The sequence below is a fragment of the Canis aureus genome, chromosome 27 (genome assembly GCF_053574225.1).
Source record: "Canis aureus isolate CA01 chromosome 27, VMU_Caureus_v.1.0, whole genome shotgun sequence".
Taxonomy (NCBI): domain Eukaryota; kingdom Metazoa; phylum Chordata; class Mammalia; order Carnivora; family Canidae; genus Canis; species Canis aureus.
This window is the reverse complement of record NC_135637.1, coordinates 20,292,858-20,319,322: the sequence shown is the minus strand read 5'-3', so window position 1 is coordinate 20,319,322 and position 26,465 is coordinate 20,292,858. Positions and strand designations below refer to the sequence as shown.

The window sequence follows — 26,465 nt, the reverse complement described above, 5'->3', positions numbered from 1 at the left end:
TATCCTAGGCCATAAACAAGTTTTAACAGATTTTGGAAGGTTAAATCCTTATGGAATATATTCTTTGACCACAGCAGAATTAAACTAGAAATCAATAGCAATAAGATATCTGGGAAAGCCCCAAATATTTGGAAATTAAACAACACACCTCTAAAAAACTCATGATATTCTGAAATAGGTTGAAAACATGTCCATACAAAAACCTGCACACAAATATTTATAGCTGCTTTATTCATACTTGACAAAACCTGGAAGCATCCAAGATGTCTTTCAATACGTGAGTGGATAAACAAGCACTGGTATACTCATACAATGGAATATTATTCAATGACAAAAATAACTATGAAGCCGCAAAAAGACATGGAGAAACCTTAAAAGCATATTACTAAGTGAAAAAAGCCAATCTAAAAAAGGTTGCATGATTCCAACTAGATGACATTCTGGAAAAGGTAAATTTTTTTTTTTTTTTGAAAAGGTAAATTTACAGAGACAGTAAATTTACCAGGAGTTTGGAGGGAGAGAGAGATGAGTAAGTGAAGCATGGGAGATTTTTAGAGCAGGGAAACTATTCTGTATGATACTGTAATTGTGGATACATAAAGTTATACCTTTGTCAAAACCCATAGAATTGTACAACACAAAAAGTAAAACCTATGGGCGCCTGGAGGCTCAGTCAGTAAGAGCATCCAAATCTTGATCTCAGGGTTGTGAGTTTGAGCCCCACATTGGGTGTAGAGATTAGTTTTTATGAAAAGATTTTTGAAAAGTGAAACCAGGGCACCTGGGTGGCTCAGTTGGTTAGGCATCTGCCTTCAGCTCAGGTCTTGATCCTGGGTTCCTGGGATCAAACCCCACACTGGGCTCCCTGCTTGGCGGAGAGCCTGCTCCGCCTTTTCCCTCTGCTGCTCCCCCTGCTTGTGCTTTCTCACTCTCTCAAATAAATAAAATCTTTTTAAAATAAAGTCCTTAATAAAATAAAAAAGTAAAACCTATTGTAAACTATGGATCTTAGTTTTTATGGCTCATCAATTGTAACAAATGTGCCACACAAACACAAGATATAAATAATGAGGGAAACTGTGTGTTGGGGGTGGGGAGGGAACCCTTGGTACTTTCTCATCAATTTTCCTATAAACCTAAAACTGCTCTAAAAAAATTAAGTTTTTTTAAAACACCTGTGGCCAAAGATTGTAGATGAACTGATGCCTCCTAAGTTCCCCATGTACCTAAACCTATACTTCTGATCTTCTGTCATCCCATAACGTCTCTAACAGAGGTTTATCTGCCTTGAAGAATTAACTTTCTCAGTCAGGAAGGGGGTTTCAGGGAAGAGGAGCAGATGTTGAACATGAACAAGATCATGGAGAGAATCATGGGAATATCAGTGAAACCAGTTGTTCTGGTTTGAAATCTGGTTTGCCCTCTTGCTTGCTCAAACGTTCATTCCACAGTGTTTGAGCTTCTACTCTGAGCTAAAGTTCTGCGCTGGGAACGGAAGGCATAAATGGCAACAAGCCACAGTTCCTTCCCACAAGGCAGTCACGATCCAGAGGGAGACAATGACAAGTAAACAAGCAGTGACATGACTGTTCACTGTGCTGTTACATCTACATTACATACATTGTAGATTCAGGGGTCTGGGGAGGAGGATCTCAGGAAGGAGTATCCAACCTTGCCTAGGTTTGGTCAAGTTAGACTCCCTCCCAGAGGAGGTGAAATAGAAGCCAAGCCTCAAAATTATAAGCAGCAGTTAAGAAATGGAAATGCCTCCTGGGCTTGGTCAGGGATCTGGACACAAAAAAGAACGGAGCCCATTGGAAAGCTGCAATCGGGTCACTGTGGAATGTAAATAGTGTGTGTGTGTGTGTGTGTGTGTGTGTGTGTGTGTGTGTGTGTTGGGATTGGGAGATGTGGAGGATAGAGGTGAAAATGGCTGGAGAGGCAGGCAGGGACTGGTCAGACCCAAGCCTTTGACCTCAGTAATGCCTACTCAGCCCAGCCAGACCCGAAAAGCCTGCTCCCAAGAGTCTGTGCCTAAGGCAGATGATGCATCTTGGGGAGACTCACCAAGTCTTTTTTTGAACACATTTGGTAGAAGAAGTGATCATATAATTACGGTGGTGATAATTAGAGGAACTTCCATTGCTTCTTTCAACAAACATTGCATAAAATGTGGCCCTCTCATGTCGTGGGTGGGGTTCAAGGGATGGGGAAGCCAGGCATCCCTTGTGGGGGAAGCCAACGCCTGTATCTATCTCTTGCCAAGCACACCTGACTACCCAGCTGAGGCCCAGAGGTGCCATAGATACACCTGGGACTGCTCCAGTGTGGAGCTGAGTGCTGCTGGCGGGGGTGGGGGGAACTGAAAGCCACTCCCCAGGTTCCCCAGGCTGAGCAGACTCTAGCCAACCCACAGGCTTCAGATTTATTTCATTCTGACCTTCAAACCTGCAGAGATCCTGCCCAGGACCTGGAGGTGCCTTTTACATCTTGGCAACCTTAGCCTGAGATGCTCAAGCCACTGGTCTCTGGGCTCACATTTCTTCTTCCTAAGACCACATACATGGGGTCTCAGTGGCCTGGACATGCTCCTAGCCCTGTCAAATGCTGTTTGACTTCTTATAAAATCTGCTTTCACATGTTTATCCAAGAGACACCTCGAGGGCCTCTGGTTTAGATGGAGAGAAAAAAAACTTTTTTTTTTAAGATTTTATTTATTAATTCATGAGAAACACACAGAGAGAGAGAGAGAGAGAGGGAGAGAGAGAGAGGCAGAGACACAGGCAGAGGGAGAAGTAGGCTCCATGCAGGGAGCCTGACGTGGGACTCAATCCTGGGTCTCCAGGATCAGGCCCTGGGCTGAAAGTGGCACTAAACCGCTGAGCCACTCGGGCTGCCCCGAAAACCTTTCTTTTTATTTCTAAGCCCATACCTTCACCCCAAACTCTTCTCCCTCTTTTCTTCCACCAGGTTTTTCTCAGTGCAAAGAATGATCCCGTTGCTTCTGGGGAGGCCTTGATTTTCTTTCCTCTCTGCACCTCATTTTCCATCCATCCAATACCAACTTTTCACTTGGCATTGCCTTTAATAACTCACTGGGAACTAAAATCCAAGTGAATTGCCCAAAGGCTCTGTGTCTCTTTCTGTCTCATTAGCAACATGTCTGGTCTGTTTTGTTCTTAGTTTTCCAGACAAGCTTCTGTGCCTCTCAAAGCCACTTGTACCAATGATTTCTGGCCTTTCCCATTGGGGCCTGAAGCTTCATTCATGCTCCTTCCCATGGGGCCTGAAGCCTCACTCATGCTCTTTTGAGACTCAGAATGACTGTGTGTCACATTTAAGGAGATAGTTGGCATCTGTAAAACACCAGGCAAAGCCATAAGAGCTAAATGATCATCAAGAATTTAGGCTCTCTGCCTTCCTATCTCCCCACGATATCCCCATATCCAGTGCTATTTATGGCTGGGCAGGTATTTGCAGGCTGGTTATCTTTCTGTCAATGGTCAGAGGAAGGACACCCAGTGGACTCTTATTTTCTTGGGGCCCTGCCTCAAACCCTCTTTGGGACTTTGATCTTATCAGCTGGCCCTTTCCCAGGGCTCTCTGGTGGAGCTTCAAGATACATGTTGAACCTGACTCGTCCTGGCACCTGGCAGTGGAGGAAGGAGGATGAAGGAGAGATTCCTCCTGAAGGAAAAGTGTACTTGGCTTTCTCATTAATGGGTTCTCCTTGGGGAACAGGCAAGCAGCAGATGTATGGGCAATAGCCAACTGATCCATTTGTAGATAGATTCAGGGTGTGGTGTTCCCTCTAAGCCTGGGCAGGCCCTGGGAAACTGGAGCAGAGCTAGATCCCGGCCTGAAATGGGGCAGGCTGCACAGGAGCTGCAATATGCTGGTTTCAGGTGTGCGATCTCTGCTTCCCTTGGAGACCGGGGTCCAGAGGGCTAGTGTGTCTGTTGCCGGAGTGTGCTTCTCAAACCTGGAGCTGCACTGATCGTTTTCATTCATGAACGTACTAACTGGCAAGGAGGCTTAGCTCGGCCCTTCAGAGTCTGGCCTCAGTGTGCCTTTATCATGAGTCCCTTCTCTCAACACTCCCCAGTACAAACCATCCATCCCACTCCTGGATCCAAGCTCACTCCAAGCCTTCACATCTTTGGGCCTTGCCCCATGCCATTCTCTCTTCCTAGGATGGCTTTTCTCCTAGTAAGCCACTCTGGAGAAGCATCCCCCCATGGCCAGAGGCTCAATACATCTCTCTCTCTCTCCTCTTATGCCCCAGATTTACTCTGTTGGTCTCGGGTCTGGCTCTGTTATGTTTACTTCATGCCAGCCTCCAGTCATGCCGATGGACAGTTCCCTGAACTTTCTGCTCCTGCACAACCAGCTCCGCTTCATCCTTCAGGTGTCAACTCCAATGCCATCTCCTCAGCTGGTCCTTCCTTGACCGCCCCATCTAAAGGCAGGCCCCATCCATACACACTCTGTCCCATTCATTACTTGGGATCATCGTCTTCATGACACTTAGCTTCTGAAATTTTCTTTACCTATTTGTCGGCCTGGACTATGTCTCTTCCTCTAGAACGTAAGCTCTTGGAGGGCAGAGATCCGGCAGGATCAGTTGATACGTGGTTGGTTCCCAGTAAAATATCTATTGATTAAATGAAGGCAACTATGGGCATTCAAGTTGGCACCCTGAGGACCTGGCTCAGAGCCCGGCGCAGTAAAGGTTGGCTTCATGGGACATTCGCTACACGAAGGAGCGAACCAGAGGTGCAGCACTCGGACCGCAGACGGACGCGTCGAGCGACAGCTGGGGGCCCCTCGGCCCGCACACTGTTGACCGACCGCCGACAGCTGAGTGGCAGCCAGCGGACGCGCAGCGGGGCTCCTGATTGGCTGGCGGCTGCAGCCCCTTAGAGGGGAAGGGGAGGGGGCCCGAGGCGACAGCTCCGCGTGGGGAGGAGGCGGCACCAAGCGGCGGGAGGCGGCCCAACCGCCAGAAGCTGTGCGAGCAACAGTCGCCTCGAACCGGCGAACCGACGTCTCGGCGCAAGGGCCCGGCGCGAGGGGCGGGGCGCGCGCGTCACGTGAGCGTGTTTTGGGCACGTGATCCGCGCGGGGCCAGGGCTGGCCCCCGCCCCCTCCTCTCCTCCCCTCAGCGGGTGTGAGTCGAGCGGCCTCGCCTCACCGCCTAGCGCCCCCCTCAGCCGCCGCCGCCGCCGCCGCCTCCGCCCGCCGGCCATGTCCCCGGGCCGCCGCCGCCGCCGCTCGAGCGCGGCGCTCCAGCGGCCCAGCGCGCAGTGAGCGCGGGGCCCTCTCGCTACTCGCCCGCCCCGGGGCCCCCTTGTTCTCAGCGCCGCCGCCGCCGCCGCCATGTTGGGTTTAGAGCCGCAGCGGAGCCGCCGCCGCCGCCGCCGGTAAGGGAGGCCGAGAGCGGAGCCCGCCCCGCCCCGGGGCCCAGGGAGCGGGGCCGCCTCGGAGCCCGGCCTCTCCCCGCCAGCCGCCTTCCCGGCCCGCCCGCCGTGCGAGCCAGCGAGCGAGCGAGCGAGCGCCGGGCCGCGGCCGCGCCTTCCGCTCCCGGCCCGAGCGAGCCCGCCGCCGGTTCGTTCCACCGCCGCCGCCGGCCCCGGCCAGAGCCTGCAGCGGAGCTCACGAGAGTCAGCGCCATGGCGGAGCAGACCTACTCGTGGTGAGTGCGGGGCTCGGGAGGCCGGGGCGCGGCGCAGGTGGGGGTCGGGGCGCCGACGCGGCCGGGTGGGGGGAAGAGGAGGAGGAGGAACAGGTGCGCGTCGCGGGGGGGCGCGGGTTGGGGGTGCACGCCCCCCTCGTCCCCACCGGAGGGGGCGGCTGGCGCTCGTGGAAGGTGGTCAGCGGCCGGGGACCCGGGAGTCCGAGAAGGGGGATGGAGGCGGTGGTGGCCGCGGCGGATGTCATCTGGTCATGGGCGGAGCAGGTGATGGAGAAGGGGAGCATGACCCCAGAGGTGGGAAGCCCACGGATGGGAAGTTGAATGCCGTGGACACTCCGGAACTGACTTGAGGGGGTAGCTGCTGGGTAGGAGGATTGAAAGGGTGGGCAGAGGCGGGCCAGGGCAAGGGTGGGCCACCGGGCTGCGAAGAAGCTGGTAGGAAAAACAGGTGATAAGAGGCTGAACTTGGAAGTTGGAAGAGAGGAGGAGCCGTCTGACTGGGGCTGCTGCTTAGCACCTGCGTGGCGACTGAAGGGAGAGTTGGTAAGGTGGGCAGAGGCCCGGGTGTGATCAAGGAAAACCACGGAAGGAACGTCTTGGGAACCATGGAAGGGAGTCCCTTGTGAGGAGGTTGGAAGGGGATCCTGTTTGGATAACCACATTCTGGAAAAGGAGTCGTTGGTGGCAAGTGGAGCATGAGTAGAATCTTTGTGAGGTTTGGTACTCTGTTCTTCGGAATTTAAAGTGGCCTGCTGCCCTGGATCAAGTATGGAAATGGAAGATCTGCAAGTTCATGTTTTATGGGACTTCTAACGCTATTAAATATTTTGTTGAGGAATGAGAAGCGCACTGTGTGGTTTATGGAGTGAGAACTTAACCTATCCTGAGAAGGGAATGCAGTGTTTGGGGAGATGGGGGTGAGAGGCCTCCCTTTAGCATGTAGAGGTGGAGTATTTGCAGGGGTGGAAGGAATGATGGTAGCTTCCTTGAAGAGTGGAAATTGGATAGTGAGGAGGAAGTAATAACCGAGGGTGAAGAAGGAAGGAATGGGATGGTAGGTATGGGGATGGGAAATCTGGTTGCAATCTAGAGAGATTGTTTGAAGATGGTTTACTCTTTGAAGCAAATGTGGTTTGGGACAGAATTGTACTGCTTTTCCTTGCTAGAAAAGAGCACAATTGAGTGGGAAAAGCATGGCGTTTGGAGTTGGAAGATTTGGTTTGGTAGTCCCTCTTTCACCGCTAACTTGGTTTAAAAGTAGGCAAGATAGTAAGTTCTCCATTCCTTTTCCCTTGCCTTTTTCATAGATTGTAAAGATTAAATGAATAACTTTAGAAAGCCAATGGAAAACTGTAAAGTGTTACATTTTATTATATTATCGTTAGGGGAACGACAAAGAAATGGATAATACATGAAAATAAAGAATGGTTTTAGGTAGAGGGCTTTAATGGAGTGGATGCTTTGTGGTGCTTGAGGTTATGATAGATAAGTCAGGAACTCATTGTGTCTTCACATAGGGAAAGAGGATTGGTGACGGAAGATGATAATTCAGAAGGGAACTTCAGTGCTCAAAAAGAAGAAAACAGAGTCTGAAAGAAAGTCACACTAAAAGAAGAATTAAAACGTTGGTGAACAGTTGTGACTGCAGATGTATTTTTAAAAGCATTAACTGATTGGATAGTTTTGAGCAACAGTGAGCTGCCTCTCCTTAGCAGGTAATATGGAACACAAGATTACAGTTTGAGCTTTCTTACGGACAGAGTTAGAGTTAAGTTCTGTAACTAACTTAACTAACTCATCTTGAGCTCTTAACACTAACTGGTTTAGCTGAGAGTCCTGATGGCTGCCCTTCTGCTTTTACTGTGCCATATAGAGACCATGGTCGGTTGAAGGAGTAAACACAGTGGCCAAGAAGTGAAGAAAATGAAAGTGTTTTACTAGATAGTTGGCCATGTGATGTTGGATGGCTCTACTAGTTGGGGGGGGGGGTACTGTTTTGTGAAGTTTGATAGTTTACAATATTTATTTTACTAAAATACTTCCATCTCAGCTCCTTTTGCTTTATAGGCAAAGAAACTCATTGAAATTAGAATGTTTATTAGCCTCTCACCTTTAGTGAGTTTTGAGATGGAGAAAGTTTTTACATCATCTTGAGAGAGGGAGGTGTATGAGGAGAGAGGATTGGGAAACCAGGCAGCTTTCTAGGTTCTGATAGTTACTGTAAGTAATATCCATCTCTGAGGTAGGTGAATGCTCTGTTTTATGGAAGAGGAAATTTAGGCTTAGGATGCCAAGTGATTTGATGAGATACTTCACTTGTGATGCTTTGTTTTGTTTGATACATTCTCCCATCATTGTATTCATTCTCCTTGTAAGTATGAAAAAGGTATTCCAAGAGTACATATGAACTGAGTTTTGGATTATCTTTTTGCAGTATCTTTGTCACTGTTCTTTTGGTTTGTGCAAATAAGAGATTGTTTTGTTTTGCTTTTTTATGGACTTGTACTATGTTTGCATGTGGCCATTAGGAAAATCAACCTTGTGGGGACTATTGTGGCAGTATAAATTGGTCTGAGGATGGAGTCAGTGAAGAATCTTTTTTAAAAAAAATTTTTTTTTTTATTGGAGTTTGATTTGCCAACATATAGTATAACACCCAGTGCTCATCCCGTCACCCAGTCACCCATCTCCCCACCCACCTCCCCTAGAGTTAGGAGTCTCTCATGTTCTGTCACCCTCTCTGATTTTTTCCCACTCATTTTCTCTCCTTTCCCCTATAATCCCTTTCACTATTTTTTGTATTCCCCATATGAATGAAACCGTATGTCTGTCCTTCTCCAATTGACTTACTTCACTCAGCATAATACCCTCCCGTTACATCCACTTCGAAGCAAATGGTGGATATTTGTTGTGTCTAATGGCTGAGTAACATTGTATATATAGACCATATCTTCTTTATCCATTCATCTTTCGATGGACACCAAGGTTCCTTCCACAGTTTGGCTATTCTGGACATTGCTGCTATAAACATTGGGGTGCAGGTGTCTCAGTTTTTCACTGCATCTGTATCCCCAGTAGTGCAATTGCTGGGTCATAGAGTAGCTCTATTTTTAACTCTTTGAGGAACCTCCACACAATTTTCCAGAGTGGCTGTAGCAGTTCACATTCCCACCAGCAGTGCAAGAGGGTTCCCCTTTCTCCACATCCTCTCCAACATTTGTTGTTTCCTGTCTTGTTAATTTTCACCATTTGTCAGTGAAGAATCTAGAATATAGATGTCAGAAGATTAAAAATAGTTTCCTTAGGATTTTCTTTTCTTGTCTTTTTTTAAAAAGATTTTATTTATTTATTTGTTTATTTTTAAAGATTTTATTTATTTATTCATGAGAGACCGAGAGAGAGAGAGAGAGGCAGAGACACAGGAAGAGGGAGAAGCACGCTCCATGCAGGGAGCCTGATGTGGGACTCGATCCAGGTCTCCAGGATCACGCCCTGAGCCAAAGGCAGATGTCCAACTGCTGAGCCACCCAGGAGCCCCTAAAGATTTTATTATCAAGCAATCTCTACACCCAACATGGGGCTTGAACCCATGACCCTGAGATCAAGAGTCACAAGCTCCACCGACTGAGCTAGCCAGGTGCCCCAGGATTTTAGTGTAATAAGATAGGTAAATTATAAAGCAAGATTGGTCATGTGGTAATTGTTGAAGCTTAGTGATGAGTACTTGAAGGTTTATTATTCTATTCTGTATATTTTGACATGTTTACATTTTTCATAATAAAAAGTTAACTTAAAAAGAAACTTCTATACATGCTATTCATGCTGTTTTCTGGTTTCTTGTGCTTGCTTTCTGTTGAGAAGCTAGAGTGGGTGTATTGACTTAAGAATATGTAGGTTATGACCTGATGAATGAGGGGGCACAAGCCATCCAGGTATTTGGCAGATACCTCCATCAGCATCTGAGCTCCCACTTTGGGAAGATGAAATCCAAGGGGTCATTTCAGTTGAAGGTGCAGTTTCAGTACACTCATACAGTGGAAGTACAGTAGTCCTCCATTATCTGTGGGGTTTACATACCAGGAACCCAGTGGATGTCTGAGACCAAGGGTAGTACTGAACCCTGTATATACTATGTTTTTTTATACATACATATGTATGATAAAATTAAGTTATAAATTAGGCCTAGTAATAGATTAACAACAAATAATACAATTATAGCAACATACTGTAATAAAAATTACGTGAATGCAATCTTCCTTGAAGTATCTTATTGTACTGTATTCACCCTTGTGATGACAGATGAAAAAATGCTTAAGTGATGAGATGAAGGGAGGTGAATGACATAGAGGTTGTGGCGTAGCGTTAGGCCGCTATTGACCGTATGATAATAGATGAGGAAGAGGATCATCTGCTTCCAGACTGTGATTGACCCTGGTAACTGAAACCATGGGGCCCAATGAGCCAGGGAACGGGCAGTTCTCTGTCCCAGGTAGGTCATGAGCAGGAGATACAGAGCAGGGTAGCAAACACCTGTTACTTACAAGGTGATTGGTGTGCAGGTCAGTAATTTGGGGGGCTTACCTCTAGTGGTTATTATTAACAGGTGCCCAGGGAAAAGCAAAGCAGGGACTTACAGTGTGCATCCTAAACTCAAATCCTTATCTAAATATCCAGACTCTAGTTGTGATTACAAATATCATACTGTAAAATGGCAGCAACTGAGAAAAGCAGTGTTCTTGTCCTCGAAAGTTGTTTTCCTTATCATACTTTATTCCTAGCAAAGTCTATCAAAATCTCATTACCCAAGGGTTCACCCGAAATTCCACATATCTGAGAAACATTTCTATATCCAACTGATCTCTTTATATTTGATATTTGTAGTCTGTCTGCATTTTTGCTACTTTTATGTGTTTGAATACCTAGCCTCTTCATTAGATTGTAAGCTCCTTGAGAGTAAGGATGCTCTTACAGTACCTCCCACATACTTAGTACATTGTCTTGCCTGTAGCTTCTGCTTAGAACACATTGATTGAATAGGATAGATTCAATAGGATGATTGTTCATCCTTTGTTGAAAGAATATTTTAAGTGTGAGGGAAAGCTACAGATAGGTGTTTATTATAATCCATATACTATACTTAATAAAAGCTCTTGATAACTTAGTTTCTTGGTATCACAGTGCTGTAAGAATGAGTAATGCCATCCTTAATAAAATTTTAAATAAAAGCTATTGACAGATGAAATTAAAATAATTGGTAGTAATACTGCAATCTTTATCACGATGTAACCACAGGACTCAGCTTGTATCCTTCTTACTTGTATACTCAGGAAGTAAAAGAATGCATGTGAAAACACAAATAGAAGGTGGAAGCTAGATTTTTTTATTAATTTGGGAAAAAACACCTTGCTCGATGTGTATTTATGAGCAGTTACTTTAGCATAAGTTCTGTGGGAAACAGGAATTTGTCTCTCTTTCCCTCTCTTTTTTTAGGAACTTCTCGATGGAGTCAATGCAGTACTTGAATCTTGGTGGTAAAAATTACTTAAGTTAGCGTTAATGTTGATGTAGGGGGAAAAGGAAATAAGTACATGTGGACCTCATCGAAATGAATTTTGTTTCCAAAGTAGTATCATAACAATTTATTGTGTGTTTTCTGGGTGCTAGGGCTTTAAAGCATTGTTAAATAAGGAAACTGAAGCTCAAAGAATTTAAGTAACTTGCCAAATAACACGTAAATGGTAAAAGGGCTCAAAGTGAAGACTGTTTAACATGATTCTGTGGCTAAATCTGTCTACTTCCATTTCCATAATCACTACTGTAAGCCAGTCCATTTTTGCTTGAGTTCCCTGTTAGCCTCCTCACTGGTTACACCTCCCCCCTCCCCTATTCTCCACACGATGACTGTTCTCCTAAGTGACCTTCTGACAGCTTAAAAAACTCTTCAGTGGTCACACTTGGAATAAAACCCAGGTTCCTCAGTAGGCTCTTCACAGTTTTATCTTGTGTGGGTTTCTGAGGGATGACAGACAAACGAAAAAGTTACACAAGAGTAAGAATCTTTTCTATTTTGGTATTCTCTCCAGTGCTTGGTATGTAATAATAGCTGGTAAATATTTACTGAACAAGTGAATGAGAACACTTCCCCCTGGGCTATGTGTCTTAAGGTCTACTCTAAAGATTGCATTATATTGAGGTAATATACTGTGAATATAATGGGCAAATAGTATTATACCTGATACTAGGTATTGGCAAATAGTGTTATACCTGAGAATGAGAAATAACACAGATCTCTAGAACTCATGAAAGTCACTTCTATGCAATTACTATTGTGTATTGTTGTATCTGTTGTGATCATATCTGTTCTTGTGTCTTGTGGTCATTGCATTTTATGCAAATTTTTCAGAGAGAAATTATTTAGTTGAAAATGTGTGTCTAGCATTATAGGCTTTAGATTTGCTCATTTTTAAAACATGTCTTGCTTCTAGTTAAGGTGCTATAATAATGGTTTGGCAATGCATGATTCAGACTGAAATTAACCAAAACTAAGACCAGGAATTTGTACTGAAATCATTTTCCTGCCTGGGGATAGAGGAGAGGGAAGCTGGAGAGTCTGTAACCATCCTATAATTTACCGAGTGGTATTATGAATTCAGGAGCCTAATGTCCATGCATTTCCTTTCCTTTCCTTTTCTTTTCTTTTCCTTTCCTTTCCTTTCCTTTCCTTTCCTTTCCTTTCCTTTCCTTTCCTTTCCTTTCCTTTCCTTTCCTTTCCTTTCTTTTCTTCCTTCCTTCCTTTCTTCCTTTCTTTCTTTCTTTCCATTTTTTTATTTATTTATGATAGGCACACAGTGAGAGAGACAGGCAGAGACACAGGCAGAGGAAGAAGCAGGCTCCATGCACTGGGAGCCTGACGTGGGATTCGATCCCAGGTCTCCAGGATCGCGCCCTGGGCCAAAGGCAGGCGCTAAACCGCTGCGCCACCCAGGGATCCCTCTTTCTTTTCTTTTCTTTTCTTTTCTTTTCTTTTCTTTTCTTTTCTTTTCTTTTCTTTTCTTTTCTTTTCTTTTCTTTCTCTTCCTTTCTTCCTTTCTCTTCCTTTCTTCCTTTCTTCTTTTTTCTTTTTTTCTTTCCTTTTCTTTTCTTTTCTTTTCTTTTCTTTTCTTTTCTTTTCTTTTCTTTTCTTTTCTTTTCTTTTCTTTCTTATTTATTTGACAGAGCACAAGTAAGGGGAAGGCAGAGGGAGAGAGAGAGAATCAGGTTCCCTGCTGAGCAAAAAAGCCCAACGTGGGGCTTGATCTTGAGCCGAGGGCCAGATGTTTAGCCCACTGAGCCACGCAGGCACCCTATCCATGCATTTCTAAAAATAGATTTCTGTGTGACCATCTATTTTAGAGATGACAAACGCCCTTGAATTGAGGTGTTACGGAATTCTAATTGTTTTTTACTTCAATGTTAATAACTTAGTTTTTATCATTCTCACATTTCATCAAACTATCTCATGGAAAATCGAGATGTCTTAAGAGGAGAATATCTAGCCAAGTCTTGTTTTACTTGGCTACATTTGGCATCTGAACTTGATGTGATTGCTGTCCCTGGCAATAGAGCCGTTAAGTATGACTTGATTTGTTAAATCCTAGAGTATATTTTCTGGAGTTTAATGGTTGCTTCTTGGGAGTTAAAAAAGACAATGTTGGTTTAATTTGTTGTATGTATAAGTCAAATTTTTGCAACTTTGCAACAAGTTTCTGTAACATTTTCCAACCTTTACTGGGAAAGTTAGAGGTACAGTGTGCCTCTTCTGTAATTTTAACTTCTTAGGTGTCTAGAGGGATTCAATTTTACAGTGAAAATCTACAATTAGTCCCTATGATCCTCACAATGAATTCTTACCTGTCAGATTTTATTAATAGGTCTCACTAAGGCCAAAGCTTAAAACAGACCTACTCATTAGCTGTGATTAGACTAGATTGAGCACCTATGAAAAGTTAGGTTTGAAAATGTTTTTAAGGTATTAGACCAATCAGTCTATGAATATACATTAGTAGAAATCTAATAGAAAATCCCATTTCTTGATTTGTAGATTTCACCCTAATTTGATAAGACTTGATAATCTCTGTTTTGGAGTCCTGGTATTGATAGTGAAGAACCACTAAGGGATAAAAAACAGTAGAGATGTGCCCCACTTTTTTTTAAATGAATTTTTGAATTTTACTGAATGTAAGTGATTGCTCAAAAAATATTTGATTCTGTCAATGCCACTCATTACATTTTTGTTTGAAATTCTAAAATAAGAGGTTTTAATTCCATTCTGGTTTCTTCAAATTGGGAAAAATTTTATTTGAGGGTGATTTCCAGCTCTGATGAACTGGGATCTAGTCTTGTTTTAGTTCCAGTTTTGTAGTCTGTAGAATGGGTATGTCGTACTCCAAAGAGTTGTTGCAAGGATTTAATGAGATAATGCACATGCAAATGCTTTGTAAATTGCTAAGTAAAATATAAAAGCAAGGTATTTGTGCTCTACATTGTTAGATCCAGACAGGTTCCAGATACAGAGTTCCTTACTACAGGAAATAATTTTTCTTGTTTCATAATATAAGTAGCATTTAAACTTTGAGGTGTCCATTCTAGTGAGGATTCTTTTGAGATATCCAGGTAATTCCATATAAAAAGAAAGAAAAGTTTTCAAATTGTCATTGATTTATATTGTTGCCTTTGAAATGTGCTATAAGGTCATTTTCTTCTAGTCACATTTTATGGTCCAAAAATAAAGAAGAAAAATCATGAATTGAATAAAGGCTAAGTTTTTTCACAAAATGTTTTATTTTGATCTTTGTTTTGGAAGGCAGTTTCCTCTATAATGTACTCAGATGAGGGAAGAGTACAGTGGTATGGATAATCCTAGGCTTTTTCTGGTTTTCTTTGGAATGCACAGGGCATTCATACCCTAAAATGCTTGAAGAGGGGCTGTTAGCAGTTTCTTATGTTTTCCCTGTTCCATACCATGTTTGTCAGGCACACCCACTTCCCCTCGTCTGAGGGCCTCAGACTTCGGCTTCACTCTGGACCTAAATAGGACGAATGCAGTAAAGTTTTAATTGTTTTTTCAACTTGGTTATGCAGACATTTTAAGTACGGTACTTGACTTTGTTGTTTCCTTAATTTTGCCTGAGTTCTCTAGCTTTACTTTCCAAACTTGTAAATCTTCAGTCTTGTCTGACAGCCTTAACTTTTAAACCTTTGACTATATGCTCCACTGACTTATAAACTCATCAAAATTTACATTCATTCTCAAAAATGCTTGCAAAAATACTGTTAGAAGTAAAAGTTAATTTTAGGTTCACCTGAGGTGGTTCAGTTAGTTAAGTGTTTTCCTTTGGTTCTGGTCGTGATCTGTGGGTCCCAGGATTGAGCCCCGTGTTGGGCTGTCTGCTCAGTGAGGAGTCTGTTTCTCCCTCTGTGCATCTCCCCGCCCCCCAGTAAATAGAATCTTTTTTTAAAAAAGTTAGTTTTAGAAATTGATTTCTCTTACCTATGCATTGATTAGTGCAAGCACCAATAAATACCTCAGAAAATATTAAGATCTAATAGCTTAAAAATATTTTCATACATAACTTTCATCTTAGGGATTCAGTCTAGTCTTATTATAGAAATGCTACCTAGGGCCACTGTGAGGCTAGTGAGAGTTAAGGATTTAAGATGAGGTCAGTTAATCAAGTTGGAGAGTATAGCTCTGAGGGCAGAATAGAAGCCTGGAAGTTGAGGCTTGGAAAACTCAGAGTTGGGAATTGAAGAGGTGGAATCAAAAAAAGCTCCATCAGAAGTAGGATAATTAGCAAAGCCTAATGGTGATAAAAGAAAAGGCACATAGAATTTTGGAGGGCAAGAGTGTAAAAGGCTACAGGGTTCAAAGAGAATGAAGAAAAACAGGATGTTGAATTTACTAAGGAAGTCATTAGTGAAAGTGCACTAATAAAGATGAGAGTAGAGAGGGTGAAAGGCAAATTAAGGCAGGGTAATGAAGAAATAAAAGGCATCCTTTGGGTACTGGCCATTTGTTTGCAAGATAAGATGGGAAGGACATAAGGAAAGCTGGGGGGTTCTTGATGTAGACAGGGCCATAGTCTTCTGGTTTTATTTTCATTTTTTTGTTAAGGGTGAGAATTCTATACTTGAAGCTAGAGAGAAGGATAAATTGATCTTGGGAAGACTTTTTTTTAAAGATTTTTTATTTATTCATTTGAGAGAGAGAGCGAGCGCTGGTAGGGGAAGAGATAGAGGCAGACTCTCTGCTGAGCAGGAAGCCCGATGTGGGGCTTGATCCCAGGTCCTGGAGAAAATGACCTGAACCCAAGACAGACGTCCAACCATCTGAGCACCCCTTTGGAAAGACTTTTTTTTTTTTTTTTTTTTTTACTATAGTTTAAATTTAGAGATTTTTGTCTATTTTATTTTTAAAGATTTTATTTTTTTATTCATGAGAGACACACACACACACACACACACACACACAGAGGGGCAGAGACACATGCAGAGGGAGAAGCAGGCTCCCCACAAGGAGCCTGATATGGGACTCGATCCCAGATCCCGGGATCAGGACCTGAGCCAAAGGCAGACATGCTCAACCACTGAGCCACCCAGGGATCCCTCAGTTAGTTTTGAAGGGAACTTAATAGGAAATGAACACTTGATGTGTACATTTATTCTTTGCTTCTTTTGGTCTTTATATTGCCACTAGTTTGGATTGTATTGCTTTTGGAGGTCTTGTTTTCTGTTTGTTTTTTTTAATAAGTTTTTTAAAAAATTTTATTTATTCAGAGAGAGAGAGAAACTGAGAGGCAGAGACACAGGCAGAGGGAGAAGCGGGCTCCATGCAGGGAGCCCGACGCGGGACTCGATCCTGGGTCTCCAGGATCAGACCCCGGGCTGCAGGCGGCGCTAAACCGCTGCGCCACCAGGGGTGCCCTGTTTTGTTTTTAATTGTATCAATATAAAGTCCAGCCTCTTTGGTCTGACTCACCAAAACAATCTTGCCTTATAACCTTGCTTCCCTGTATTTTCCTTATTTTTTAAAAAATATTTATTTATTCATGAGAGACACACACAGAGAGAGAGAGAGAGGCAGAGACACAGGCAGAGGGAGAAGCAGGCTCCACCCAGGGAGCCCGACGTGGGACTCGATCCCGGGACTCCAGGATCATGCCCGGGACTCGATCCCGGGACTCCAGGATCATGCCCGGGGCCAAAGGCGGCGCCAAACCGCTGAACCACCTGGGCTGCATTTTCTTTAAAATGCTTGTTATTTCTGCCTAACTGGGTTACTTACTGTTTTTCCCCTTTTATTTAAACTGACTCCTATACCTGGTTAGGCTTTCTCCAAAGTCTCTAAATATGTGAGTCCTACGCATCTTTCAAAGTCCAGCTGAAAAGCTTTTGTCTTCTTACAGAACCTTCTGATTTGCCCAGGAGAAATATTCTTCTGATACCTGTAGTTTTTTATCTGATCCTGTCATGTGGCAGCACTTTTACAATTTTTCTGGCTTTGTATTGAATTATGTAGCTATCTTCCCACCTTGCACGAACTCTGTAAGGATAGGATCAAAATAATTAATTTCCTGGTATAAGGACCTTATGCATAGTAGAGGCTGAGATTTTCCTTTTTTTAAAGAATGAATATTTTAGAGGTGAAATTTGCTAGATTTTAGAGCTAGATTTTAGAAGAGAATGTCACCTTAAAAGTATAATGACAGGGATCCCTGGGTGGCGCAGCGGTTTGGCACCTGCCTTTGGCCCAGGGCGCGATCCTGGAGACCCGGGATCGAATCCCACATCGGGCTCCCGGTGCATGGAGCCTGCTTCTCCCTCTGCCTGTGTCTCTGCCTCTCTCTCTCTCTCTCTCTCTCTCTCTGTGTGATTATCATTCATAAATAAATAAATAAATAAATAAATAAATAAATAAATAAATATTTTTAAAAAAGTATAATGACAGGGCACATAGAAGAGATACTTACCTAACATCTCACAGCTCATTTTTTTTTTTTTTTTTTTTGCTTTTTTTAAGATTTTATTTATTCATGATAGACACAGAGAGGGAGAGAGACAGAGGCAGAGGGAGAAGCAGGCTCCAGGCAGGGAGCCTGACATGGGGACCTGATCCCGGGTCTCTAGCATCACGCCCCTGGGCCGAAGGCGGTGCTAAACCACAGAGCCACCCAGGGATCCCCCATCTCACAGCTCTTTAAAGAAAAGTAAAATTGATACTGAATCAAGGGTTGTGGCCAGATATGCCTAACTTGCTAATATCCATACAGCACCTTGAGAAGAGAAAGTGGCTCAGTCCCTGAACTGAACACCTAAGGGACACATTTATAGAGGACCACAGGCTTTTCATTTATGTCATCTTCAACTTACTGCTCCCAATTTATTTCTACTTTATCTCCCAAATAAGCACTTTGTGACATACATTATTTTTTTTAAATGGAGAATCTTTCTCTCTCTCTCTCTCTCTCTTTTTTTTTGTAATTAGGGAACAAGTTTTGGCCATCTCAAATATTTTGCAGGAGATTGCCTTTGAAATATGAGGAGCAATAAGCTATATGGAAAGTAGCTTCTGAGCAATTTAACATTTTCTATCTCTTTTGCTACTATTTCAGAAATCCATATTTCTTGTATTTAAGCTTCTGTTTAAAGAGCTAAAATATTTTTTAAAAGAGCTAAAAATATTTTAAAAATAAAACCTTATTTTGCCTTCATTTTTTCTCTTTAACTCATTTCTCTTGTTTAATAATTATAATTCAGAAAGGACAGTTCAAAAAAAAAACTCTTGGCCTGGTGTGTGCATATTTTAAATTGCATAGATACAGCAGTGCCTCAATTTTAGGTCAGAATTAAACAAACTGGTCATCTGGTATAGGCATAAATCAGAAATTTGGGGGATTAGAAGTTCTTGTTTTGTACCTTCACATGCTGTGCAATGGTGAAAATAACCTACAGACTTAAGAGTGATATAATAGGCTGTTATCCATGGATAACAAAGGTTTTAAGAGCCAACACCAAAGGTTATCAACCAACTTAGAACAAAAGGGAATAACAAGTAGAAGTAGGAGAGAACAGTGAATACCAGATGTGATTGGACAGTAGAAACAAGGGGGAAGGTTAGAGATTCAAGCATCAGGAAGGTCAAATAATGAGACCAAAAAGAAAAGATAGCCAGCTACCAGAATAGGCAACTCAGTGAGAGTCATCATGTGGCAGAGGTGCAAATGGCCCTGAAGAGCTCTGCAAATCCAGCTTTGTGCCTCACTGTTGACTTACCAGGTTGATAATGAGTTAACAGGTGATAATGAGGCAATCTTATTAGCCTGTCCCATAGCTTTTGAGAGCTTCTGGCTTGGGTGTTACAGCTGGAGACCTTGGAGACATTTTTAATCCTCATCAAATAAGCCAGTAACTCCTATTGACTTTATACATATAAAATAAAAAATTTATCTCTTCATGGTTTCTGGATGACCCTTCTTTGTATTCACTTAGTACATTGTATTTACCTCTTTCAGTTGTTGTTTGTTTCCCTATAAAGTATTGAGGACATGACTCTATTTTGTTTGTGACTTTATTCTCAGTGGTTTATTTGGCACATAGTTTATTTAAATAAACTATTATTATTATTTTTTTAAACTATTATTATTTATTATTATTCCAGGGCGCCTGGATGGCTCAGTTGGTTAAGTGTCTGATGTCTGACTCTTGATTTTGGCTCAGGTCATGATCTCAGGATCATGAGATTGAGCCCTGTGTCAGGTTCTGCTTTGGGCGTGGAGCTTGCTTACGATTCTCTCTCTCTCCCTTTTCCCCTCTTCCCCACTACACCCCTCTCTCAAAAAAATTTTTTTTCTAATAAATAACATTCAGTATTTGACTTTTTAAAATAACCCTTAAAAAAGAAAAATTAGTAAGATGGAAGAGTATGTTGCTCTCAACTCTCAGTTTAAGAGACCGCATCAAAGGGACAAACATCAAGTATCATTTGAGGTCTAGAGCTCACTCAATTACACTAAGTAATTGAAAGTATCATTGTTCAGGTTGTTAGGTGAGATCTATCCTGATTATTACTGTTTAATTTATGGAACCTCTTCAGAATTCAGTGGGAGAATTGGTTACTGTATTAGTTAGCTGTTGCCCCAATAATACTGCATAATAAATTATCTCCACACCTAAAATGGCTTAAAATAGCAATCTGCAGATTGGCTGGGCAACTTTGCTTCTTGCTTCAGATCTATACATCAGCTGGGTGGCTCTGCTTCATGTGTGTTTATTTTGGGGCTTAGACTGAATGGGCGGTAGCACCCAGGGGAGGTTCTTCTTACGACAGTGGCAGAAGCATAGGAGGGCAGGTGGAAACTACAAGACTTCTTGAGGCTCATGCTCAGAACTAGCACACTGCCACTTCGGCTTCATTCTTTGAACCAAAGCAAGTCATATGATGGAAACTGAAGACAAGGAGCCACAAAACTAAACCTTGCCCCTTTTGTGGGAGTAGCTGCACTATTACAGGGCTAAGGAGTAGATTCAGGGAGGAGTGAGGAATTAGGGCCAGTAATGTAGTCAATCACAGGTGAAGTTCCCTCTTCCCTTTCATATGACTAGTTGTCACATTTTCATTCTTTTTTATTTTAATTTTTTAATTTATTTTTAAAGATTTTATTTATTTATTTATTTATTCATTCATTCATTCTTTCATTCTTTCATTCATTCATGAGAGAGACAGAGACATAGGCAGAGAGGGAAGCAGGCTCCCTGGAGGGAGCCTGATGCAGGACTTGATCCAGGACCCCGGGATCATGATCTGAGCCAAAGGCAGATGCTCAATTACTGAGCCACCTAGGTGCCCCCCACCTTTTTTTAATTTTTAAAAGATTGTTATTTATTTATTTGACAGCACATGAGCAGGGGGAACTACAGAGGGAGAGGGAGAAGGAGAAGCAGGCTCCCTACGGAGCAAGGAGTGTCATGCAGGACTTGATCCCAGGACGCTGGGAAGGCAGATACTCAACTGACTGAGCCACCCAGATGCCCTCACATTTTCATTCTGTTCTAAAATGAAGCATATCATATAGTCAGATTTCATATAGGCCCCTTTCTGTAGCATTCAGGTTTTCACTGTAATGTTTTTTATTTTTTGTTAATGTTTTATATTTTTAAAGAAGCGTTTTTGAAATATAATTCATGTACGATACAATTCACTTACTTAAAATGTGCAATCCAGTTGTTTTTAGTACATTCACAGAATTATTGCAACCATTGCCACAATTTTAGAACTCTTTTTTTTTTTTTCATCTCAAAAGAAACTGTACCCATTAGCAGTTACTCCCTTTTCCCCTTTTCTCCAGCCCCTGGCAGCCACTACTCTACTTTTGGTTTCTATGGATTTGCCTATTTCATATAAATGGGATAATACAGTATGTGGTCTTTTGATTTCTTTCACTCAGCACTGTCTTCAAGGTTATCCATGCTGTGGCAAGTATTAGTGCTTCATTCCTTTCCATTGCCAAATATAGCCTATTGTATCGATATATCACATTTCACTATCCTTTCATCAAATGACAGTTGTTTTCATTTTTTTTGGCTATTAATAATGCTGCCATGAGCATTCATGTAGAAGTGTTTGTGTAGTTGTATGTACGTTTACATTTCTCTTGGGTAAATACCTAGGAGTGGAATTGCTGGCTCATAGAATTTTTCTATTTAACATTTTGAGGAACTGTCAAATTGTTGTCCAAAACAGCTGTACCATTTTACATTCCCATCCGCAGTGTGTGAAGGTTCTAATTTCTCCCTCTTCATCAACACTTGTCATTGTCTATGTGTGAAGTGGTTTTTACTTGTGTAATGTTTGTATTGAAGGGTTTATAGAGGATAAAAGTGGTAGTTTAAAATATTCAATCTGTTTGTAAATTAAAAAAAAAAAAAACTGTTAAATCTCTTTGTACTTAACAGTGTAGTACCAAAGTCACACCTCAGGTTTAGTTACCTAAAAAATCTAGCAGTAAGGAAAAAAAAATCTTTTTTTTTAAATTTATTTTTTATTGGTGTTCAATTTACCAACATACAGAATAACCCCCAGTGCCCGTCACCCATTCACTCCCACCCCCGCCCTCCTCCCCTTCTACCACCCCTAGTTCATTTCCCAGAGTTAGCAGTCTTTACATTCTGTCTCCCTTTCTGATATTTCCCACACATTTCTTCTCCCTTCCCTTATATTCCCTTTCACTATTATTTATATTCCCCAAATGAATGAGAACATATAATGTTTGTCCTTCTCCGATTGACTTCACTCAGCGGAAAAAAAAATCTTTTGGCTTACAGATTTTCTTTCAGGCTACTCCTTATTTGTTTTACATACTAGAGTCATTTAGGAAGAAATTAACCAGGCAGCCTGGGAGGCTCAGTGGTTTAGTGCTGCCTTCAGCCCAGGCCCTGATCCTGGAGACCAGGATTGAGTCCCACGTCGGGCTCCCTGCATGGAGCCTGCTTCTCCCTCTGCCTGTGTCTCTGCCTCTCTCTCTCATAAATAAATAAAATCTTTAAAAAAAAAAAAAAAAAAAAAGGAAATTAACCTCAGATAATTTTTATTTTTTAATTAAAAAAATTTTTTTTTAACCTCAGATCATTATTAAACAAGTTCTCAACTTTTGGGTAAGTGAATGCCCAGATTATTCTGGCAGCCTGCTGCATTGTCACTAGTCTGAGAGGACTGTGACTGGTTTAATGACTGAAGTTGTTGGGTTTTTTGGGGGAGGAAGGAGGTCCTTGATATCTATTCTTTGCCAGGAAGATAATCATTGGAGGAGTTCGTTGTAAAATATGACCTTTTTTGGGGTAGCAGTGTCCAATAGAAGTATAACATGAATCACATATGTAATTTGAGGTATTCTAGTAGCTGCACTAAAAAGTAAAAAGAAACACATTAAATTAATATTAATAATATAGTTTATTTAATTCAGTGTATCAAAAATATTTATATCATTGGTTATATGTAATCAATAAAGAATTAACAATACTTTACACTTTTTATTACAAAGTCTTCTCAGTCAGATCAGCCACATTTCAAAGCTCAGTGGCTGCATATAGCTAGCAGCTGCCATATTGAGCAACACTGTCATAGAGGTCTAAGAGCTTATGATCTGGATTTTTCCTCACAATTATAATCTGTATTTTTAGAAAAGATGAGTTCTTGATCAGCCTGTATTCCTGGTTCTTCAATTTTATGTTGTTCCTGCCCTTTTTCTTTTTTTCTTTTAAACGTGGAAGAGGGTCTTCAGAGACGGTACAGAGAGAGACAAGCTCCTTAAAGCTCAGAATTTTAGCTGTGAGTAGCAATTAGTTAGCAGGAGGGGAAAAATGGGGTCCCTTATCATGAAGGATGTATGAGGTTCTGTAGCAAATAAAAGAACTGTTTCTCTTTGGTTCTTATTTTAATTGTTCTTATATGTTCAGAGTCTCCTTTGGCCTTCTCTTTATCAGTTATATACCACTTGTACTATTTGATGACATAGCTCACTTGGTTAGACAAAATAAGGCTGTAGATTTGATCTCTGTAATTAATGACTGACTTTATGCCTGCTGGGGCTTTACTGTAGTGATAAGGTAGAATAAACAGGGTTCTCTGTTCCATGAGTTTACACTGTTGTTAGAGACTGCTGGTATTTGCTGGGTCCAATGCCAGCAAATAAAATTAAGACAACTATAAGAGGAGGAGATTTCAGAATGGGCATTCATTGTATAGACAGTGTGTCTGTCAATCATTTGATTGCTAGAGGACTGAATTTGGTCAAATGTCTTAATATTTGAGTGCCTTCACCTATAGCTTATATTTTCTAGTTTGCCTTGGTGCCCGCCACTTTCTGTTGCTGTACATTCAATCTCTATCTCTACATCACTAGTTGATATGATTTGCCTAGGCCCTGCAGGCAGTTGAATGGTGACCTCCTGATGTCTATGATCAGTTCTAGGTCATCACCACAAAGGTGGGTCAGGGATAAGGAGATAGCTGATAAGTGCCCCAGTGACAATGGATAAAAAGAGACTTTTATCTTTTGAGTACCTACATCGTTGGACACAAATAGTTCCACCATATTTGACCATTGCATTAAGTATTGTTGACTATTGGGTATCTCAGTGTTCTAACAAATGTTCCATCAACCATGGTTCTGGTTTTCTGAAAGCTGACATGCAGTTATTCTAAATGGAATTCACTTGGAATTCATTTTGTTCTTTTTTTTTTTTTTTAATTTTTATTTATTTATGATAGTCCCAGAGAGAGAGAGAGGCAGAGACACAGGCAGAGGGAGAAGCAGGCTCCATGCACCGGGAGCCTGACGTGGGATTCGATCCCGGGTCTCCAGGATCGCGCCCTGGGCCAAAGGCAGGCGCTAAACCACTGCACCACCCAGGGATCCCACATTTTGGATCATAGTCTCTACGAATGGTATTCTGATTGAGAGAACAGGGACCACTACCTGATTTACATGATATATCCTATTGCACTCATTTTCGAGCTCTTGTTATTTGCGATCGCGTGGACCCAGGGCCCATTTGTTGAAGGCAACATGAAATCTTTATGAATTATAGGTCCTTAGTGCACAATTGTGGAATTAAAGAATACCATGAGTGGTACTGTCTTTTGGTCTACAGTTTATTGGGTGGCCATGTCAAGTTTTTGAATTACATTATGGTTTTGATAATTTCCAGATATTTTAATTTAACACTTGTTCATTAACTTCACTTTTGAAATATGCTTGAAAAAAATGAAATATGCTTGAAAGCTTTAGCCTTACTAAGAAATGTTTTTTAGTTTAGAATCTGAAATGCTTTGATTTATTGGTATTATAAAGTATTCATTTAACAGCTATTTTAACTGTTCTCAACTGAGTGCACAGCCTTCAGTGACTAAGTGCCAAGCTGGCTGACCCAGGGGGGACAGAATTGGAATCCTTACTTCTTCTCTAGTCCTTTCCACTAAATAATTCCACTCTTTTGGTGATAAAACCTAATGTAGACTTCTTTGGTGGCAAAACCCCCCCACCAAAAAAAAAAAAACAAAAACACAAGTTGACATGAAATTCTTTATATTATTGGAGATCCCTGGGTGGCTCAGTGGTTTAGTGCCTGCCTTTGGCACAGGGCGTGATCCTGGAGTCCTGGGATCGAGTCCCACATCGGGTTCCCTGCATGGAGCCTGCTTCTGCCTCTGCCTGAGTTTCTGTGTGTGTGTGTGTGTCTCTCTCTCTCATGAATAAATAAATGAAATCTTAAAAAAAAAAAAAAGAAATTCTTTATATTATCTATTTATCTCTCTTAGTATGACTCTTCACTTTGCTGCAGAAATATTTGTGTTTGATTATGGGGTACTGCTTGATGTTAGGTTATGTTAATACATGTTCTGTGTTGCCTTTCTAAAAGCAAAAAAAAAATCAGATTCTGAAACATCTTTGGTTGCAAGTGTATCAGATAAGAGTTTACAGAACTCTAATGCATATATTATTGGTACAGTTTGGAAAATGCAGATGAACAGAAAAAGAAAACCACTTATTCCCCTGTCAATCCCTCATGAAATTTGTTGCATATTTTCAGGTCTTTTAAAAAATGCATATGCTTGTGATTGTTGTTTAATTACACTCAAGTTCATCAAAAACCAGGAATCTCAAAAAAGAGGTACTAAAAAATTATTACCTAAAATTTAACTTACTTGGAAAATTTATTGCAACATTTCATGCAACTCTTCTGGGTATCCTAGAAGTATAGATCACTTTTTATACAGAAATAGAAACAGATTCATACTATATTTTCCTTCTATGTCATATTTAATATCTGCAGAAGAATATGTGTTCTGTGTATGTAAGTTATGAGACATAATAAACACTCATGAACCTGAGGAACCACCTAAAGGATTACTAGTACTCTTTAAGCTCCTGTACCCTTCTCCTACCTGTCCTCGTCCCCCTACCACTGTCATGAACTTTGTATTTAGCATTCCCTTGCTTCTTAAAAAACTGGTTTTACATTTACTGTTTTAATGTTTTACTGTACAACATAATGTTTATTTTTATTTTAATTTTTTTATAATTGAGTGTGATAAAGAAAATATGTGGTCTTATAATTTACTTTTTTCAATCAATATTGTTTCCAAGATGTGTCTCACTTACTGCACTTATTTTCATGAATGTATAATGTTCTACTCTGTGAATTATATCATAAATTATATATTTTCCTGTTGATGGGTCTTTAGATTTCTGTGTTGGAGCTGTTTCAGAGTTCTGTGTGTTCATGTGTATATGTATATATATTGAATATATTCCTGGTGTTCATGTTTAAAGGTTTTCCTAGAGTTTATACCTATAGCTAGACTCTATCCATCTCTCTTAGGTGAGTGCTTTTGTGTCATAAGAAATCCTTCTCTGGCCCAAAGTCTTAAAGGTATTCTCCTACATTTTCTTCCAAGTAGGAGTGGGTTAGTGTGAACACTTTGCCTTTCATGTAAAAGTTTTTAATGTAAAATCTAGCTTAAATTTAGAATTTAGTCTAAATTGAGATTTAGGTAAGACTAAATCAAGACATATAGAATTGTTTTATTTAAACATAGGATAATAAGAACATTGGATTAAATAATTATATTATTGTATTCCCTATTAGTAGAGGATAATAGGAATCCAGCTGTAACAGCTATTTTATTGAATATTCCCTTCTTTTCTCATTTGATCTCTAATGTCACCTCTGG

General features: G+C 41.4%; 1 protein-coding gene and 1 non-coding gene across 3 annotated transcripts in view; one reads left to right on the top strand and one right to left on the bottom strand.

Annotated features, from left to right (window-relative positions):
* Positions 1–5,203: 5,203 nt before the first annotated feature.
* The window catches only part of SPPL3 (signal peptide peptidase like 3), a 140,095-nt gene continuing 118,833 nt past the window's right edge, over positions 5,204–26,465 (top strand). The window contains exons 1-2 of one of the 2 annotated variants that reach the window (XM_077875934.1): positions 5,550–5,695; positions 7,213–7,410. Coding sequence is in view for 1 of the 2 variants with exons in the window: in XM_077875935.1 (XP_077732061.1) it covers positions 5,673–5,695 (23 nt within the window). In the remaining variant the exon portion in view is untranslated. Of the gene's footprint in view, positions 5,696–7,212; positions 7,411–26,465 lie in introns of both variants that reach the window. The other variant, XM_077875935.1, reaches the window with a different exon arrangement.
* TRNAK-CUU (transfer RNA lysine (anticodon CUU)) lies at positions 9,262–9,334 on the bottom strand. Its single transcript has one exon. It is a non-coding gene; the product is annotated as a tRNA-Lys (tRNA).